This window comes from Schistocerca cancellata, chromosome 3 (genome assembly GCF_023864275.1).
Source record: "Schistocerca cancellata isolate TAMUIC-IGC-003103 chromosome 3, iqSchCanc2.1, whole genome shotgun sequence".
NCBI lineage: Eukaryota > Metazoa > Arthropoda > Insecta > Orthoptera > Acrididae > Schistocerca > Schistocerca cancellata.
The window spans coordinates 561466968-561484705 of NC_064628.1; the positions used below are offsets into that span (position 1 = coordinate 561466968).

Here is a 17738-nt window from a genome sequence, read left to right on the forward strand (position 1 = left end):
GCTATTTAGGGAGCAAAATAACTGCTGATGGTCGAAGTAGAGAGGATATAAAATGTAGACTGGCAATGGCAAGGAAAGCGTTTCTGAAGAAGAGAAATTTGTTAACATTGAGTGTAGATTTAAGTGTCAGGGAGTCGTTTCTGATAGTATTTGCATGGAGTGTAGCCACGAATGGAAGTGAAACGTGGACGACAAATAGCTTAGACAAGAAGAGAATAGGAGATTTCGAGATGTGGTGCTACAGAAGAATTCTGAAGATTACATGGGTAGATCACCAATGAGGAAGTATTGAATAGAATTGGAGGTAAGAGGAGTTTGTTGCACAACTTGACTGGAGCAAGGTATGGGTTGATGGGACATGTTCTAAGCCATCAAGGGATCACCAATTTAGTACTGGAGGGCAGCGTGGAGTATAAAAATCGCGGAGTCAGACCAAGAGATGAGTACACTAAGCAGATTCAGAAGGATGTAGGTTGCAATAGGTACTGGGAGATGAAGAAGCTTGCACAGGACAGAATAACAAGGAGAGCTGCATCGGACCAGTCTCTGGACCGAGGACCTCAACAGCATCAACATTCCACTGAGGTCTCATACAGTTCATACACAAGTTAAATGTCCCCATAAGGATAAATCAAAGGGATTCAGTCAAATGACCTCGCAGGCCATGGAATAGGATATCCCTTTCCAATCCAGTGACGAGGATATACAGACTGAGAAATCTGCGGACATCCACACTAAAGTGAGGTGGTGCACCATCATATTGTATCCACATCCTCTCACGAACAGCCAAGGCTACGTTCTCCAACGACTCAGGTAGAACTCGTTGTACGAACCTCAATTGCAGGTGGCCACTCAGACGGCCACGTAGAAGATACGGTACAACGAGATTGTCGCATACAATTCCGGCTCTGATATTCACAGCAAAGCGTACTTGATTTTGTGACTCTACTACAGCGTAGTGTTTTCCTTATGCCGCACATTGCTAATCATGCTGTTCGAAATACCATTACGATCAAATGTGGCCTAGTCAGTAAACAGCACGATTTCGAGGAAACCTGGTCGATCAATCCACTGTTGGAACAACCACTAACACAATGCGACTCTTTGTGCAAAGACAGCCACAAGCACTGCTTGCACTCGTTGTGGGTGGTTTTGGTGTAATTGTTGTTCGTGGAGTACTCGGCACAAGCTAATTTGTCCAGCCCCCATTTCTCCTGTAATACGAGGAGTGGGTGTAGTGGGATCCTCTGCAACACGTTACAGCATCTCCTCTTGAAAATCGGCTCTGCGAGTGGTCACCTTGTTGCCAGGTTCTCGTTTCTTCTTTTCAACTCGCCGGTGAGTTAGTGCGACGGCTTTCTCACCTGAAGAGGGTGGCCGGGTGGACTGCCGAAATTTTGTGTGCAGATGACGATATGTTCCGGCTGCAGACCCGTTGTGAAAATCACAACCCAGGTACTTATTTATGAACTCGCACTGCACCTCCTACTGTGGTAGAATATAACGAACCGACTTCGATGTCTTTATCAAAAACGATCCACCAACAACTAAGCGCAAGTTCCATGCCACGCCACAGTGAATCGCATCGGCTCGTCTCATGTCCTGGATATTGTACTGCCACTGCTGCTACCCACTACTGCTGGCATCTACTATGCTTCTGTGATGCGGGGTCCCAAACCCCCTTGCAGAAGCACACACCCTCTCGCGTGTCTCAGGCGGAATCCCGTGCCAAGATGACTTACACATATGGGGGTGCACTTTGTTCATACTTGCTGCCTTATATCACCAGACTCGCGTGTAGAAGTTTGCAGAGACAGCATATATGCCATTTGACACACTCCCGCGAGCTCAATACAGAGATACTATAAGAGAAATCGGAGCTCACATACAGCAATGTAACAGTGTAATACTTTTTTATGTCGGCTCTACTACATACTAAAACTCATCATTCTCTCCACAGAGATATAACTAGAAGCTCTGCTACTAATCATGTGAGGGAAGTGCTATCAGTCTCGGCAGAATCAAGAGTTACCAGCCCTCTTAATAAAGCTGTTTAAACAACTGGTGTCCTAAAATAAAAAAGAAATATAAAATGGTATTGAGATAGCGAATTTATACAGAACAGAGTAACTAACTTACTGTCCACTTTATCATTCGGATGAGGTACTGCGAACTGTTCAGTGATAGGGTTCTTCTCATCAGAAGCGACAGCAGAATAACACCGACAACGATAGTTCAGGTATACATGGCGGTGTCAGTAGCTGATGATGAAGATATAGAGAAAGTGAATGAGGATATTGGAAGGGTAATACAGTATGTAAAAGGGGATGAAAAACTAACAGTCATGAGAGACTAGAATGCAGTAGTAGGGGAAGGAGTAGGAGAAAAGGTAACCAATAGTATAGGATTGGCACAAGGCATGAGAGACGAGAAAGACTAATTGAGTTCTGCAACAAGTTTCAGCGAGTAATAGCGAGATGGAAAGGTGAAGAATGCATTTGAGGATGTTGAACGGGTAAGTCAGTACGTAAAGGTATATGAATTCTAATAGTCATGGGGAATGGTATGCTGTTGTAGGGGAAGGAGTACAAGAAAGGATTGTTTGACAGTATAGACTTGGTACTGGAATAAGACAAAACAATGACTAATTGAGTTTGGGAATAAACATCCTCAGTAACAGCGAATACTATGTTCAAGAATTACAAGAGGAGGAGATATACTTGGAAAAGGCCAGAAGATAGGGTAAGACTTCAGTTAGATTACATCATGGTCAGACAGACATTCGGAAATCAGGCACTGTATTGTAAGTAGTATCCAGGAGCATACACAGACTCAGTTCACAATGTAGTAGCGACGAAGAGTAGGCCTAAGTTTAAGAGACTAGTCAGGGAGAATCAATGCGCGAAGATGCTGCATACGAAAGTACTAAGGGAAGAAGAGATACGCTTGAAGTTCTCCAACGCCACAAATACTGCCATAAGGAATAGCTCAGTAGGCGTTCCAGTTGAAGGGAACTTGAAAGGAAGTAACTGTCAAGCAACCCTGGGTAATGTATTGGTGACAGAAGGAAGTACAAAACTGATAAGAGAAAATTAGGAATACAGCGGTACATGTCAGTTAGGGATGAAATAAATGGGAAGTGAACGGAAGCTAAAGCGAAACAGCTGCATGAAAAATGTGAAGAATTCGAAAAAGAAATGATTGTTCAAATGGCTCTGAGCACTATGGGACTTAACATCTGTGGTCATCAGTCCCCTAGAACTTAGAACTACTTAAACCTAACTAACCTAAGGACATCATACACATCCATGCCCGAGGCAGGATTCGAACCTGCGACCGTAGGAGCCGCGCGGTTCCGGACTGCTCGCCTAGAACCGCTAGACCACCGCGGCCGGCCAAATGATTGTTGGGAGGACTGGCGCAACATATAGAAAAACAAAACCACCTGCCGTGAAATGAAAATATAGGTGGTAATATTAAGAGAGTAACGGGAATTCCAATATTAAATGCAGAGGAGAGAGCGGATAGGTGGAAAGAGTACATTGAAGGTCTCTATGAGGGGGAAGACTTGTCTGATGACGTGACAAGAAGAGGCGGGAGTCAATACTGAAGAGATTGGGGGTCGAGTATTAGAATCAGAATTTAAAAGACATTTGGAGGACTTAAGATCAAATAAGGGATAGAGAGTATTCCATTGAAACTTTTAAACTCGTTGGGAGAAGGGGCAACAATAAGATTATTCACATTGGTGTAGAATATATGAGTCTTACGATATACCATCTGATTTTTGGAAAAAGTCATCCACAGTGAGAGCGACAGGCTGTACAGCATTGTGCCAGAATCATAAGGATCGTCTACAGTCAGCATCCAGTCTGCAGTCAGCTTTTGTGTGAGCATGAGCACTTGTATTCGTCGCACTATACTTATGTTCGCAAATATGGTTTATGTTACATTTGACATGCTGTTATCCAATTATTTCTTTGATCTTCACATGCGTACGCATGATATGAGATGATACATATCACAGATGGAAAAGATCATGTGAATTGGTAGAGCATAAGGTATAGTACTTTTCCAAATGTATGGACAATTAATTTTGTACATCGTTATACTTGTCTTGTGAACATATTACCCTGCCAAATTGATTCTGTGCAGTGTAGTTCCGAAGGTGATTATATAGTGTTATCGAAACTGGTTATCAAAATTAAGGCTTTAAAAGATATTTTGGATTCTGAAGTTTTCCTTTTCATTTTACTGCCGTAAAATCTTGTCAGTTTACTATTCATTCTTCTCCTTATGAATTAAAAATTTTCTTTGTTTCTGGCTAAAACATGTGCACATAACCTCTCAGTTAACTCTGCCACAATTACATAAAATTTCTTACCGTTTGTTAATCGCTATTATTATTATAACACTAAAACTCAAGTTTCAAACAATTAGAACACGTAACAAGCTAAACAAATACTGCAAATAGGATCTGTTGCATAAAGATAGACAATAAGTCTCAAGGCAGCAAAAAATAAATCCACAATATATCAAATAACCAAACTCCTATGTTGAGAGAAGTGATCGCACTAAGTATTATCAGATCTCAAAGCTATACCATTATACGTCACTAACTTATTGAAAAGAAGCAATGCGACAGTAAGATTTGAAATTTTTTATGTTTCACAAATAGATTTGAAAAGGAAGGAAAACAGTTCTTAGTAATTGACTAATTCCTCTCCGAATTAAATGTCAAGGCTTTTTAATATTTGGAATGGAACAGATGTGATTATCTGTAGAAAATAAAGTGATGCAGAAAAATACTACGGTAAGATTAGTGTGGAATTCTTTGTCTGTAACACTGTGTAGATGTTCCAAAAAATAACATATTCTTCAGTATAACTGTTCTTTAATACGTGCGAGTGTCATATCTTACGTGAACTAGAGAACGTTATGATTCATTAATTGGAAATCAGATGATTATTTATTGAGTAAATTGGTGTACCGTGGATATATCAAAGACAATTTCAGTATTTTAAACATAGCTGCACAACGGCAACGGTTCCACGTAATAAAATTATAAACAGCCGACCAGTTGCAATGGATAAAGAAATCTTTACCTAGGTTTCAACAAATTTAAATTTGTCTTCTTCAGAAGGTTGCACTTTTACATTAGTATGGACTGATGTATCATCGTCATTTTTACAAATATCTGCATAGATCCATTTGTCCAAATTAAATTTTAATTTTTACAAATATCTGCATAGATCCATTTGTCCAAATTAAATTTTAATTTGGACAAATGGATCTATGCAGATATTTGTAAAAATGACGATGATACATCAGTCCATACTAATGTAAAATTGCAACCTTCTGAAGAAGACAAATTTAAATTTGTTGAAACCTAGGTAAAGATTTCTTTATCCATTGCAACTGGTCGGCTGTTTATAATTTTAAAGACAATTTCGTTATTTTGTCTATAATTAAACTACGTTTCATGTGAGTCAGCGCTCTGTAATTATGAATCCTATGGATATTAGTGTTCCTGTTTTTCCTGTAGAAGCAAATAAACTCAAATTACTAATGCAGAGTTTTCTTCAGAAAGGTGTATTCCAGCTGTTTATATGTATTTCTAATACTGTGTCACGTGAAACTGAGGACTGAGTCCTGATGAGGAACATCCTGAAACTTTTCTGAAGTCATCAATCACAGCTGAAACGTAAGCAAAAATTCGGAGTGTTTCGGGGATACGTTCAAAATACATAGGTGTAATTTAGAACAAGAAACGTTTACTGGACACAAAATGTTAATAAGGGGATGAAATGGACTGTCACTGTTCTGGTGGTGGTGATTCAAGGGTTGGAGTGGGGGAAGATACAACCATTAACTATAGATGCATTACCTTATAATATGTCTTTCATTTCAAAGATTTTAGTTTTCGTACATTAATGAAATAGCGCACTAACTCTCATACAAATGCCGTGACCACCAGAATGACAAGAGTCAGCTGTTGGAACAAATACTGGAAGACGCAAGGAAGTTACAGAAAATTTATCCCAAACGTTTTCCGTTTAAATTTTGTACTAGCGTTGTACTGACCGAGAAAAAACCCGTCATGCAGCACGAGTGTAGCAGCTACGACTCGGATGGGGCAGACAAGGAATACGTACCAGTTTCGGCAGAAGCAGTGCCCATCATGATTGGCACGTTGTTGAAACGGCCGTCTATGAGCATCTGATTGGGGGACTCAGTAACTACAGCACCCTCCACATCTGGCTCGATATTTGGTTCCCACGGATGGTGTATAATTTGCTTCTTTTCCTAAAATGCATCAAAAGAAAATATAAGTCACACTTACAGCCTTTTAAGAGGTGTAGGTACCAAATCTTTGCACAGCAATAAGTGTTACTTCGCGGTGTTCACAACATTATGTGTTTTTATCTTGTGGAACAAATGCCTAGTGACAATAGGCATTTTAAATGAGAGAATTGTTTCACCAATGTAATTATAAGCCAATTTTGAAATGTCAGAAGCTGGTTAAGAATTTTTCACATCGGCTGCAGTTGTTTTATTTGCTGGCAGTCACCATGTTCTAGTTATTTTTGCACAGAGTACAAAAACAGCAAAGTACAGAGCACCGTGCGACAAGAGATGGCAAAGTACACCGTGATGTGATACACACTGTTGCAATGGAAATATTAATTAAAGAAATAAAGGAACTGATATTCTTGTAATGTGTCTAGCAATAGATGCTGTGACCGGAGAAAATTATTTGATCACTCAGCTATTGTTATTTCAAATTTGATGTGGGAAAGCAGCTGCTGCCCCTGTGTGTCCTAGAAAGTAAAATTAGGATCTCCATTCCACCCCACAACATCCAAAGATATATTGTTTGTTTGAATTATGTACTCATCTTGTATTGAGCAAGACAAAAGTTGTCATGTATTACAAGTGCAGCAGTTACAATTCGGATGGAGCAGACACAGAATTTGAATTTCCATAAATTATTACTACTTCGATCACTTACGAATCATGTTCAGACATATAATTAAAGAAGAAGTAGTAACAACTACCCGTGTAGGTAGATAATAAGAACTGAAATGGTTTAAAATTTAAAGTTCTTGAAACTGTACCTTACTACTCACAAACTGAAAAAGTTAATTATTTTTGTATAAGAATTCAGAGATAAGGTTACAGTAAAAGGAAGGGTGCTGTACCAAACCTGTAACAGCGTTTAGTGATATCGAGCAAGTTATTATTTCCAAAATAACCTCGTACACATCAGAGTGTCATGGATGATGACGTTGATGCTGGCTATGTATTTATGTGGCTGCGTCATAGGAGGGTCTCTAGCACCGGCAATAAAATTTTGAGTTGGGTGTGGGTTAAAGTCGTAGGATACAAAAATTTAACTTCAGTTGAAAAATAATAAAAATGGCCTGATGAAATGCATATATACACACCACAAATAAAAAATCTTCAAAGAACTTTCATTTTACAGATCTAAGACTTACAGAAAAAAGGAAGAAGCAGTGGGAAGGATTAAAATAACACAGAAGATAGCTCTTTCATACTGATTGCTGGAATATAAAGGATGTGCCAGCCGCTCTGAAACACACTAAGATTTCCAGGCTAAATCTGAGGCTGGAGACCAAAATCTTCACTAAATTGTCAAGGTTTATCACACTCGTATCACACTTGACCACTCATCACATAAGATAGAGAGCAGGTCTCCACCTAAATTTGCATCTGCTGTCTCAGCACAATAAAAAGTGCTCTCAGTTTAAAGGTAGCGTATTATGACTTCGACAGCGTATGTCAGGGGACAGTGCCCATTCAGAGAGAGGTCAGGGTCACTTGATCCAAGGAGAGCGACCAATGTGAGGGACGCTTTGGCCAGATTGTTGGCTCTGCCACCAATTGCTTAGTGTACCTCTCCGCCAGCCATTTATCCTCCCACAGTGTCACAGTTCTGAGTCAATATCAGAATGACTGCAGGGGGGGAAGGGAAACTGTGCCACGTTTTGTCCCCTGTAGACCCCTTTCGCTGCTTGGTCTGCTTGATTATGTATCCGAATTTCCGCGGGCGCTGATACCCAGCGCGGAGATACAAACTTCCCTTGCAACTCAGAAAGAAGCAGATTTTCTTGAATTTATTGTAACATTTTCTCTGAATAGTACAATTGTTGTAACATTAGAGGGCACTAAGGAAATTTTAGCAGACAATGAACTTATTGTTGTGAAAACACATCATTTGCCCCAGAGCCTCCAAGATCTCTGTGGCAAATACGGTGTATTCATTCGAAAGTCAAACCCTGAAGACGCGGTTGTGAAACACTACTGAACAGTCGAGAACGTCCCTTTGCTTTGAAACGCCAGTTGACATGATTTTAAAACCTTGATGCATATCCAAAAAGCTACAAAAGAAAGAAGTGCGATCTTTAAGAAACTCCGTCGAATCGGAAATATCTGTGAGCCTCTTTAGGAGCCAAGGTGGAGATCTGCCCCAACCTTGGTGTAAGATATCAAAATCAGACGTAGCCAGCTATAAGAGGCAATCCGTCCCACCGAATGAGGCCTTTATCTCTAGACCAAATGAGACTCGCAGGAACCTCACTGTGCCCTTAACATGAGGAGCAACGTGGCTCATTCTTACCTCAGTAAAGTGCAAAACAGAGCGTTAACATTTAGAAAAACCGCACACAGATTTTTCGGCTGAGAAATTAAAACCTCTCCTCTCCGCCAACTCTTCCAAACTTCTAATAGTCTGCAGCAATTGATGAGTTGTTGCTGTAACGCTGGAGGAGAAACAGAAGATGGAGAAACCTCTACAAACAACCAACACTGAACAGGCCTTATTAATGTCAACGTTGTATCATTGATAACTACAACGGAGACTGTCACACTAAAAAAAACTTGGGGGACATTGTTCTCTTGTTCAGGTCGATTATGGAGGACGTCGCCGATTCGATATTTAAAAGAGAGATTTTTTCTTTTGTTTTTTTTCTTAGTCATCAATGTTGTGACTGGTTTGATGCGGTCCGCCACGAATTCCTCTCCTGTGCTAACCTCTTCATCTCAGAGTAGCACTCGCAACCTACTTCCTCAATTATCTGCTAGATGTACTCAAATCTCAGTCTTCCTCTAGAGTTTTTGCCCCTCTACAGCTCCCCCTAGTACGATGGAAGGCATTTCCTCATGTCTTAACATTGTCTTATCATCCTATCCCTTCTCCTTATCGGTGCTTCTCACGTATTCCTTTCCTTTCCGATCCTGCGCAGAACCTCCTCATTCCTTACCTTATCAGTCCACCTAATTTTCAACATTCGCCTGTAGCACCACATCTCAAATGCTTGGATTCTCTTCTGTTCCACTTTTCCCACTGTCCATGTTCCACTACCATACAATGCTGTACTCCAAATGTACATTCTCAGTATTTTCGCAGTGCGGAGTGGCCGCGCGGGTAGAGGCACTGATTGCGCGGCCCCTCCCTCAGGAGGTTCGAGTCCTCCCTGGGGCATGGGTGTGTGTATTGTTCATAGCATAAGTTAGTTTAGGTAGTGAGTAAGTCTGAGGACCGTGATCTTAGCAGTTTGGTCCCATAGGAATTCACACACATCTGAACATAGCATCTCCAAAACAAAAGTAATGTCAGTGGGAAAGAGATATAAACGGATTGAGTGCCAAATAGGAGGAACAAAGGTAGAACAGGTGGACGGTTTCAAGTACTTAGGATGCATATTCTCACAGGATGGCAACATAGTGAAAGAATTGGAAGCGAGGTGTAGCAAAGCTAATGCAGTGAGCGCTCAGCTACGATCTACTCTCTTCTGCAAGAAGGAAGTCAGTACCAAGACTAAGTTATCTGTGCACCGTTCAATCTTTCGACCAACTTTGTTGTATGGGAGCGAAAACTGGGTGGATTCAGGTTACCTTATCAACAAGGTTGAGGTTACGGATATGAAAGTAGCTAGGATGATTGCAGGTACTAGCAGATGGGAACAATGGCGGGAGGGTGTCCACAATGAGGAAATCAAAGAAAAACTGGGAATGAACTCTATAGATGTAGCTGTCAGGGCGAACAGGCTTAGATGGTGGGGTCATGTTACACGCATGGGAGAAGCAAGGTTACCCAAGAGACTTATGGATTCAGCAGTAGAGGGTAGGAGGAGTCGGGGCAGACCGAGGAGAAGGTACCTGGATTCGGTTAAGAATGATTTTGAAGTAATAGGTTTAACATCAGAAGAGGCACCAATGTTAGCACTGAATAGGGGATCATGGAGGAACTGTATAAGGGGGGCTATGCTCCAGACTGAACGCTGAAAGGCATAATCAGTCTTAAATGATGATGATGATGATGATGATGATTGAACATAGAAATTTCTTCCCCAAATTAAGACCGATATTTGATATTAGTAGATCTCTCTTGGCCAGGAATTCCCTTTTTGCCATTGATAGTCTGCTTTTAATGTCCTCCTTGCTACGTCCGACATTGTTTATGTTACTGCCTACGTAGCAGAATTCCTCAACATCATCTACTTCGTGACCATCAGCGCTGATGTTAAGTTTCTCGCAGTTCTCAGTTCTTCAATTTCCTCTCAATCCATACTCTGTACTCATAAGGCTGTTCATTCCAATCTGCAGATCATGTAATTCCTCTCCACTTTCACTTAGGATAGGAGTGTCATCAGCCAGTCATATCATTGATAGCCATTCACCTTGAATTTTAGTTCCATTCCTGAAGCAATCTTGTATTTCCGTCATAGCTTCTTCGATGTACAGATTGAACAGTGGTGGCGAAAGCCTACCTCCCTGTGTTACACCCTACTTAATATATTTAATCTATTTAATTCGTTCTCCACTCTTGTTATTCCCTCTTGGCTGTTGTACATATTGTATATGACACATCTCTTCCTATAGCTTACCCCTACTTTTCTCAGAATTTAAAACATCTTGCACCATTTTATATGTCGAACGCTTTTTCCAGATCAACATATCCTATGAACGTGTCTTGATGTTTCTTTAGTGTTCCTTCCATTATTAACCGCAACGTCAGAACTGCCTCTCTCGTGCCTTTATCTTTCCTAAAGGAAATTGATAGTCATCTAGCCAACCTCAATTTTCTTTTCCATTCTTCTGTATATTATTCTTGTAATCGACTTGGATGCATGAGCTGTTAAGCCTACTGTGCGCTACTTTTCGCACTTATCGGCTCTTTCCGTCTTCGGGATTGTGTGGATGATGCTCTTCCGAAAGTTATGTGATATGTCGCCAGACTGATACATTCTAGACACGAACGTGAATAGTCGTTTTGTTGCCACATCCCGCAATGATTTTAGAAATTCTGATGTAATTTTATCTATCCCTTCTGCCTTATTTGATCTTAAGTCCCCCAAAGCTCTTTTAAATGCACTTTCTAATACTGGATCAACTATCTCTTCTAAAAATGGTTGAAATGGCTCTGAGCACTATGGGACTTAACATCTGAGGTCATCAGTCCCCTAGAACTTAGAACTACTTAAACCTGACTAACCTAAGGACATCACACACATCCATACCCGAGGCAGGATTCGAACCTGCGACCGTAGCAGTCGCGCGGTTCCGGACTGAAGCGCCTAGAACCTCTCGGCCACACCGCCCGGCTATCTCTTCTAAATCGACTCTTGTTTCTTCTTCTATCACATCAGACAAATCTTCGCCCTCATAGAGGCCTTCAGTGTACACTTTCCACCTATCCGCTATCCCCTCTGCATGTAACAGTGGAATTCCTGTTGCACTCTTAATATTATCACCCTTGCTTCTAATGTCACCGAAGGATGTTTTGACTTTCCTGTATGCTGTGTCTGTCACTCTGACGGTCATTTCTGTTTCGATGTCTTCACATTTTCCCTGGAGACATTTCGGTTTAGCTTACCTGAACTTCCTATTTATTTCATTCCTCAGCGACTTGTATTTCTCTATTCCTGAGTTTCTCGGAACATTTTTGTACTTCCTCCCTTCATCGATCAATTCAAGTATTTCTTCTGTTACCGATGGTTTCTTCGCAGTTACTTATATTTTCCTTCCCAAGTTCTGTGCTGGTACTTTTTTGATACGTCCATTCTTCAAGCGTATCTCGTCATTCCTTAGTACTGCCGTATCCCACTTCTTTTCTTCCTGACTAATCTCTTAAATTTTAACCTATTCTTCACCACTACTACATTGTGATCTGAGTATATATCTGCTCCAGGTACACTTTACAAGCCAATATCTGATTTCGGATTCTCTGTCTGACCACGATGTACCACCTGGCCTTTTTCAAATATAACTGCTCCTCTTGTGATTCTTGAACAGAGTATTCGCTGTTACTGGTTGAAGATTATTTCAGAACTCAAGTACCCTTCCCTCTCTCATTCCTTGTGCCAAGCCCATATTTCGCTGTAACCTTTTTTTCTGTTTCCCCTACAACTGCATTCCAGTCCCTGATGACTGTTAGATTTTCATCTCCCGTTACGTACTGTATTACCCTTTCAATATCCTCATGTATACCCGAATTATCGGTGTCGGGTTTGGTTTGCTTTCGATTCTGATGACAGCCACCCAATCACTGAAGTGTTCACATTAACACGCTCTCTGCCCTATCTTCCTGATCATAATGAATCCTACTCCCTTAATACCATTTTCTGCTGCTGTTGATATTGTTGCAGAAGAAGCAGAGTAGTTTCGGGGTGTAGTTGTTATGATACTAAACTATAGCGCGGAGGGTCGTGATTTCAAAACTCACCTGGATTGTTCAATTTTATTTTCTATATTCTGTTCTCGTACGCTCTAGAAGTATCCACAAATGTCAAGAATCATTGTACTGGAATGTTCTGTAGCAGTATGTATACTGTATGTGTTCTGGCCGGAGCAGTTCGCTCCGCGCTGTTGTCTGCGCAAGTGCTGAATAAACCTTCGTTAGGTGAAGTTAGTGTTCGTCACTGATCTAATTACACCTTCTTCAACGTGACATAATTCTGGGGGAGACCCTGGGTACTGGAACGTGTAGTAGCGCACATTATCTACGACACAGTGGCTCCAATCAGGCCACGACAGAGTATCCGTTTACGTGGCGAGAAACCCGAGTTCAAGCCATGTTCAACAGATCACGATCTATCGGAGACAGAAGAAGAAGTGGACGTTACGATGACAGCAACTGTGTGCCATCAATGAAACATCCTTTCGGTTTCTATGGTGACGATGGCCAAGATCCAAACATGTGGCTGAAGGTATATGAGCGTATAGATACATGTACAAAATGGGTGACACCGTGTGTTTGGCTATGGTATTTTTCTAGTTGGTACCCACTGACAGGCAGTGGCATGGGAACGAGGAGAAGTTCACAAACTGGGAAATATTCCAGGCGCTACTGCGCAAGTATTTCGGCGACACACAATGATAGAAGAGCAAGGCAGAAGATAAATTAAAGTGCAGGGCACAGCTTCCAGAAGAAACTACAGCATCTTACATTCAAGACGTCTTGGAGCTGTGTAAAATAGTGGATCCTGGAATGAAGGAGGAATATAAGGTTGCACATTTCATGAAGGGTGTTGCTGAGGACATGTATCAAGCCCTAATCCTGAAGGAGGTTTGGACAGCAGACGACTTCGTAAAATGGTGAAAGTATATCGAGAAAAATGCATCAAAAAAGAATTACACGCAAGAAGTTCGAATGGCTTCCAAACGTCGTATCGATTTCCGTGATGGAGGAAGCAACTGATTTCACAAGTGTTCTTCGTCAGATAATGAGAGAGGAATTTCAGAAGGCACTTGTTCGAACAGCGAGCTTCAAGAGGTCATAAGGGAGGAAGTGGAACAGACTTTGAACCCCATCTCTCGTCGTTAATATCCCTTTGAAACGGTGAAAAAGTCGAGACCCAGACGGAGTTACGTTCCCACAATGCCGCATGAGGAACCTGGTTGGGCACCAAGGAAGACTGTCGTCTGGAGGACCTAGGATACCTAACCAGTATGTTTCCACTGTGGACGACGGGGTCATGTGGTGCGCTATTATCGAGACAGGCTTCGGATATTTGATGACACCCGCGCCAGCAGACAGCAGACCGATCTTAGCCGACGACAACTCTGGGCCGACGAAGATGAACAAGAAGATGTGGGTGCAGGACGACGTAGATCACGATCGCCGCAAGCTAGCCGCTGGAGAGGACGCTCCACAACACGCCGATCGATGTCTCCATCGCAGTTTAGAAGCTCCAGACGATCACCTAGCCGACACAGCCTGGAAAACTAAAGGGTGCAACCTTCCTTGGAAGTGAGGCCGCCGAAGAGAAAAATCCTCTGCCGTCGATCACTACAAAAATGATAGTAAACTACGTCGACATCCTCATGATGGCCCACCAGCCCAAGCTCTTGGATTCTGGAGCATCATATTCAGTTATTTCCTAGAAGTGCCGTCGACAGTTGCAGAAAACCGTATTCGTCGACAACAAAACATTTCTACTGAAGGTGACTAATGGGAAATATGTAAAACCTACAGGAAGATGTACCATTCGTGTGGGTATAAGTGGCCATACACAGCCCTTAGAATTCATCGTCATACAAGAGTGTAGTGATGACGTCATTCTCGGATGGGACTTTTTGAAAGCTTCTCAGGCAATTATACATTGGGGTCGCTCGTAGATTATGCTAGACGAGATGAGACACTGCGGACGAGAAGATGCGCACCAGAGTATGTGGAGACTATGTGTGCTGGATAAAGTGATCATTCCTGCATCAGTGCTAGAAAGGTAACTGTCACGTGTCATGCCATGCATCGACCCAGTGATCTTGTAGAGGAATGTAAGAGAAGCATACCACTGAAGAATAACTTGGTCATTCCACCATCTGTCGTCTCGTTTAAGAACGGATTCGGTGAATTGTGGATAGTTCACTGTCGCCGAGAACCGCAGATCCTTCCAAGACGCATGTGCGTAGCAAACGCTGAGCTGTTAATTAAGAACAGCTGAGTGTCATAGAAATCTCCCATGCCGAGTCTGTGGGCGAAATTTGCGCTACCACTACAAGATCTTTTATCTCGACTATCACCAGATCTCACTAAGTAACAAAAGAATAAGCTACTTGCCATTCTTCAAGGGTTCTCCACAGGTGAAGAGCAAATTAGACAAATCGACGGTGTAGCACCGGATTAGCATTGGAGACCATCAACCAATAAGCCAGAGAGCATACCGCGTGTCAGCAACGGAACGTCGAATAATTCACGACGAGGTAGAGAAAATGATGAAGAATGACATCATTCAGCCTTCGCAGAGCCCATGGTCGTCATCAGTGGTCCTCTTCAGGAAGAAGGATGGCAGTTGAAGATTTTATATTTATTACAGGAAGCTTAATATGATAACTAAAAAGGATGCTAACCCTCTTCCACGAATTGACGATACACTAAATTGTCTGAAGGAGGCTAAGTTTTTCTCAACCATGGACATGTACTCGGGATACTGGCAGATCGAAGTAGATGAGGGTGATCGTCAGAAAACTGCATTCATCACCCCTGAGGGCCTGTATGTGTTTAAGATAATGGCATTTGGTTTGTGTAATGCGCCAGCAACTTTTGAACGGATATCGATAATCTTCTAAGGCACATGTAGTGGACGATGTGTTTTTGTTATTTAGATGGCATTATAGTGTTCTGAGAGACATTTGATGAAATATAAAAAGACTGAGGGCCGTTCTTATGTGTCTCCAACAGGGCGGACTGAAACTTAATCCAAGGAACTGTCTTTTTGGAGCAAAAGAAATCAGAGCACTAGGACACCTTGTGTCAAACGTAGGTGATCTATAATCTATAATGGAATTATATAATGGATTATATAATGGATTATATAATCTATAATGGAATTTCCCATTATTAAATTAGAGATGTGAGAAGCTTCTTCGGATCATGTTCTCATTACCGTCTTTTTAACAAAGACTTTTGTATCAAAGCTAGGCTGCTTCAAGAGTTGTTAAAAGCTGATGCCAAATTTATCTGGAGTGGTGCTCAACAATATTCTTTCGATGTACTGCGAAAAGCTCTGAGGACTGACACTGTACTTGGTCTGTATGATGAGAGAGCACCTACAGAACTACCCACAGATGCCAGCGGGTATGGGATCGGTGCTATTCTGGTGCAAATTTAGGATGGAAAAGAGAAGGTTATAACTTATGCTCCTATGACACATACAAAAATCGAGAGAAACTAGTCAACTACGGAAAGAGAATGTCTAGCTGTGATCTGTGCCATGTATAAATTTCGACAGTATCTCTATGGAAGGCCTTTCACAGTTGTTACAGACCATCATTCACTTTGTTGGTAGACGGATCCAACAGGACGAATCGCCAGGTGGGCACTACGTCTTCAAGTGCATGACATTACCATAGTATACAAAAGTGGAAGAAAACACTAAGATGCCGATTGTCTCTCAAGAGATCCTATGGAAGACCATCAAGACTTTAATGAAGATAGTGACTGTCTCGCTGCACTCCAGGATCTCTCTGCTGAGCAGAACAAGGATGCCAAGATATCTCCAATTATGCTTGCCTTAAATTGGTCAGAGGATGTGAAAGAACAATTTAAGGTAGTTGATGGATTACATTGCAAGAAAAACTTTGATCCGTTTGGATAGAGGTGGCTATCAGTTATTCCTAAATACATGCGCTTAGATGTTCTCCAGAAATTCCATGACACACCTGAGGCAAGGCATCTAGGATTTATTAAGAGATACTATAGAATCAGCAAGAGATTTTTCTGGCCAGATTTATTTAGGAGTGTCTATCACTGTGTGTCCCACTGTCGAGGGTACCAGAGGAGAAAGGCAGTTCCTCAGAATCCACCTGACTGGAACGACCTCAATGGGCGATTTCCAAAGTCCGCTAGTGGCAATAGATGGATTATTGTTTGCACTGATTATCTGACACGCTATGCCATTAGAAAAGCCATGAAAACAGCCGAAGCATCCGAGATAGCGAAATTCATCGTGGAAGACATTGTATTAAAACACGGTGCCCCAAGGTCGTTAATTACGGATCGAGGGAAAGTTTTTCAATCGAATCTTGTGACAGAGATAAACCGTGGGTGCAACATTACTCATCACATGATGACTGCCTACCATCTGCAGACTAACGGGCCAACTGAACGACTTATTAAGGCCTTGGCCGACTTGCTATCAACGTTCGTCAGTGTTGAGCAACTGGGATGAAGTGCTACCTTTCGTGAACTTTGCCTACAATACCGCCAAACAAGACACCACAGGAATTACGCCATTTTTCCAGGTGCATGGGCGTGGGGCGACTACGACAATGGACACAGTGTTACCGTTACATCCTGATGACGTGGACGACGACAACATCGGGCAGGTGTTAACCAGAGCTGAAGAAGCTCGGCAGTTAGCTCGGTTCCGCACGTTGCAGGCTCAAGAAAAGATCGCTGAAGGTATGACGCGAGCCACCGCCCTGTTGTTTATCAGCCTGGTGACTTCGTCTGGATCTTCACTCCTGTTCGGAAGGTCTGTCTCTCTGAGAAGCTCCCCAGGCGCTACTTTGGTCCTTATAAGGTTGTAAGATAGTTGTCTGATATTACTTATGAAGTTCAAGATTTCGACCCCGACACAAGACGACGAAAGATCAAAGATATGGGCCATGTCCTTCAGATGAAGCTCTATAATGATCCTGCAACCCAGGGTAAATTCGAAGCTCCAGCGACAGGCGACAAGCGGAAAGGTGAGGAAGAGCATAGCGGCAAA

General features: G+C 42.0%; 1 protein-coding gene across 4 annotated transcripts in view; it reads right to left on the reverse strand.

The window, feature by feature from the left end:
• LOC126175411 (cholinesterase-like) overlaps positions 1–17738 on the reverse strand; it is a 411608-nt gene that overhangs the window by 35232 nt on the left and 358638 nt on the right. For all 4 annotated transcript variants that reach the window (XM_049922209.1, XM_049922208.1, XM_049922206.1 and 1 more), the window contains one exon: positions 6156–6306. In XM_049922209.1, the coding sequence (XP_049778166.1) occupies positions 6156–6306 (151 nt within the window). The remainder of the gene's footprint in view (positions 1–6155; positions 6307–17738) is intronic.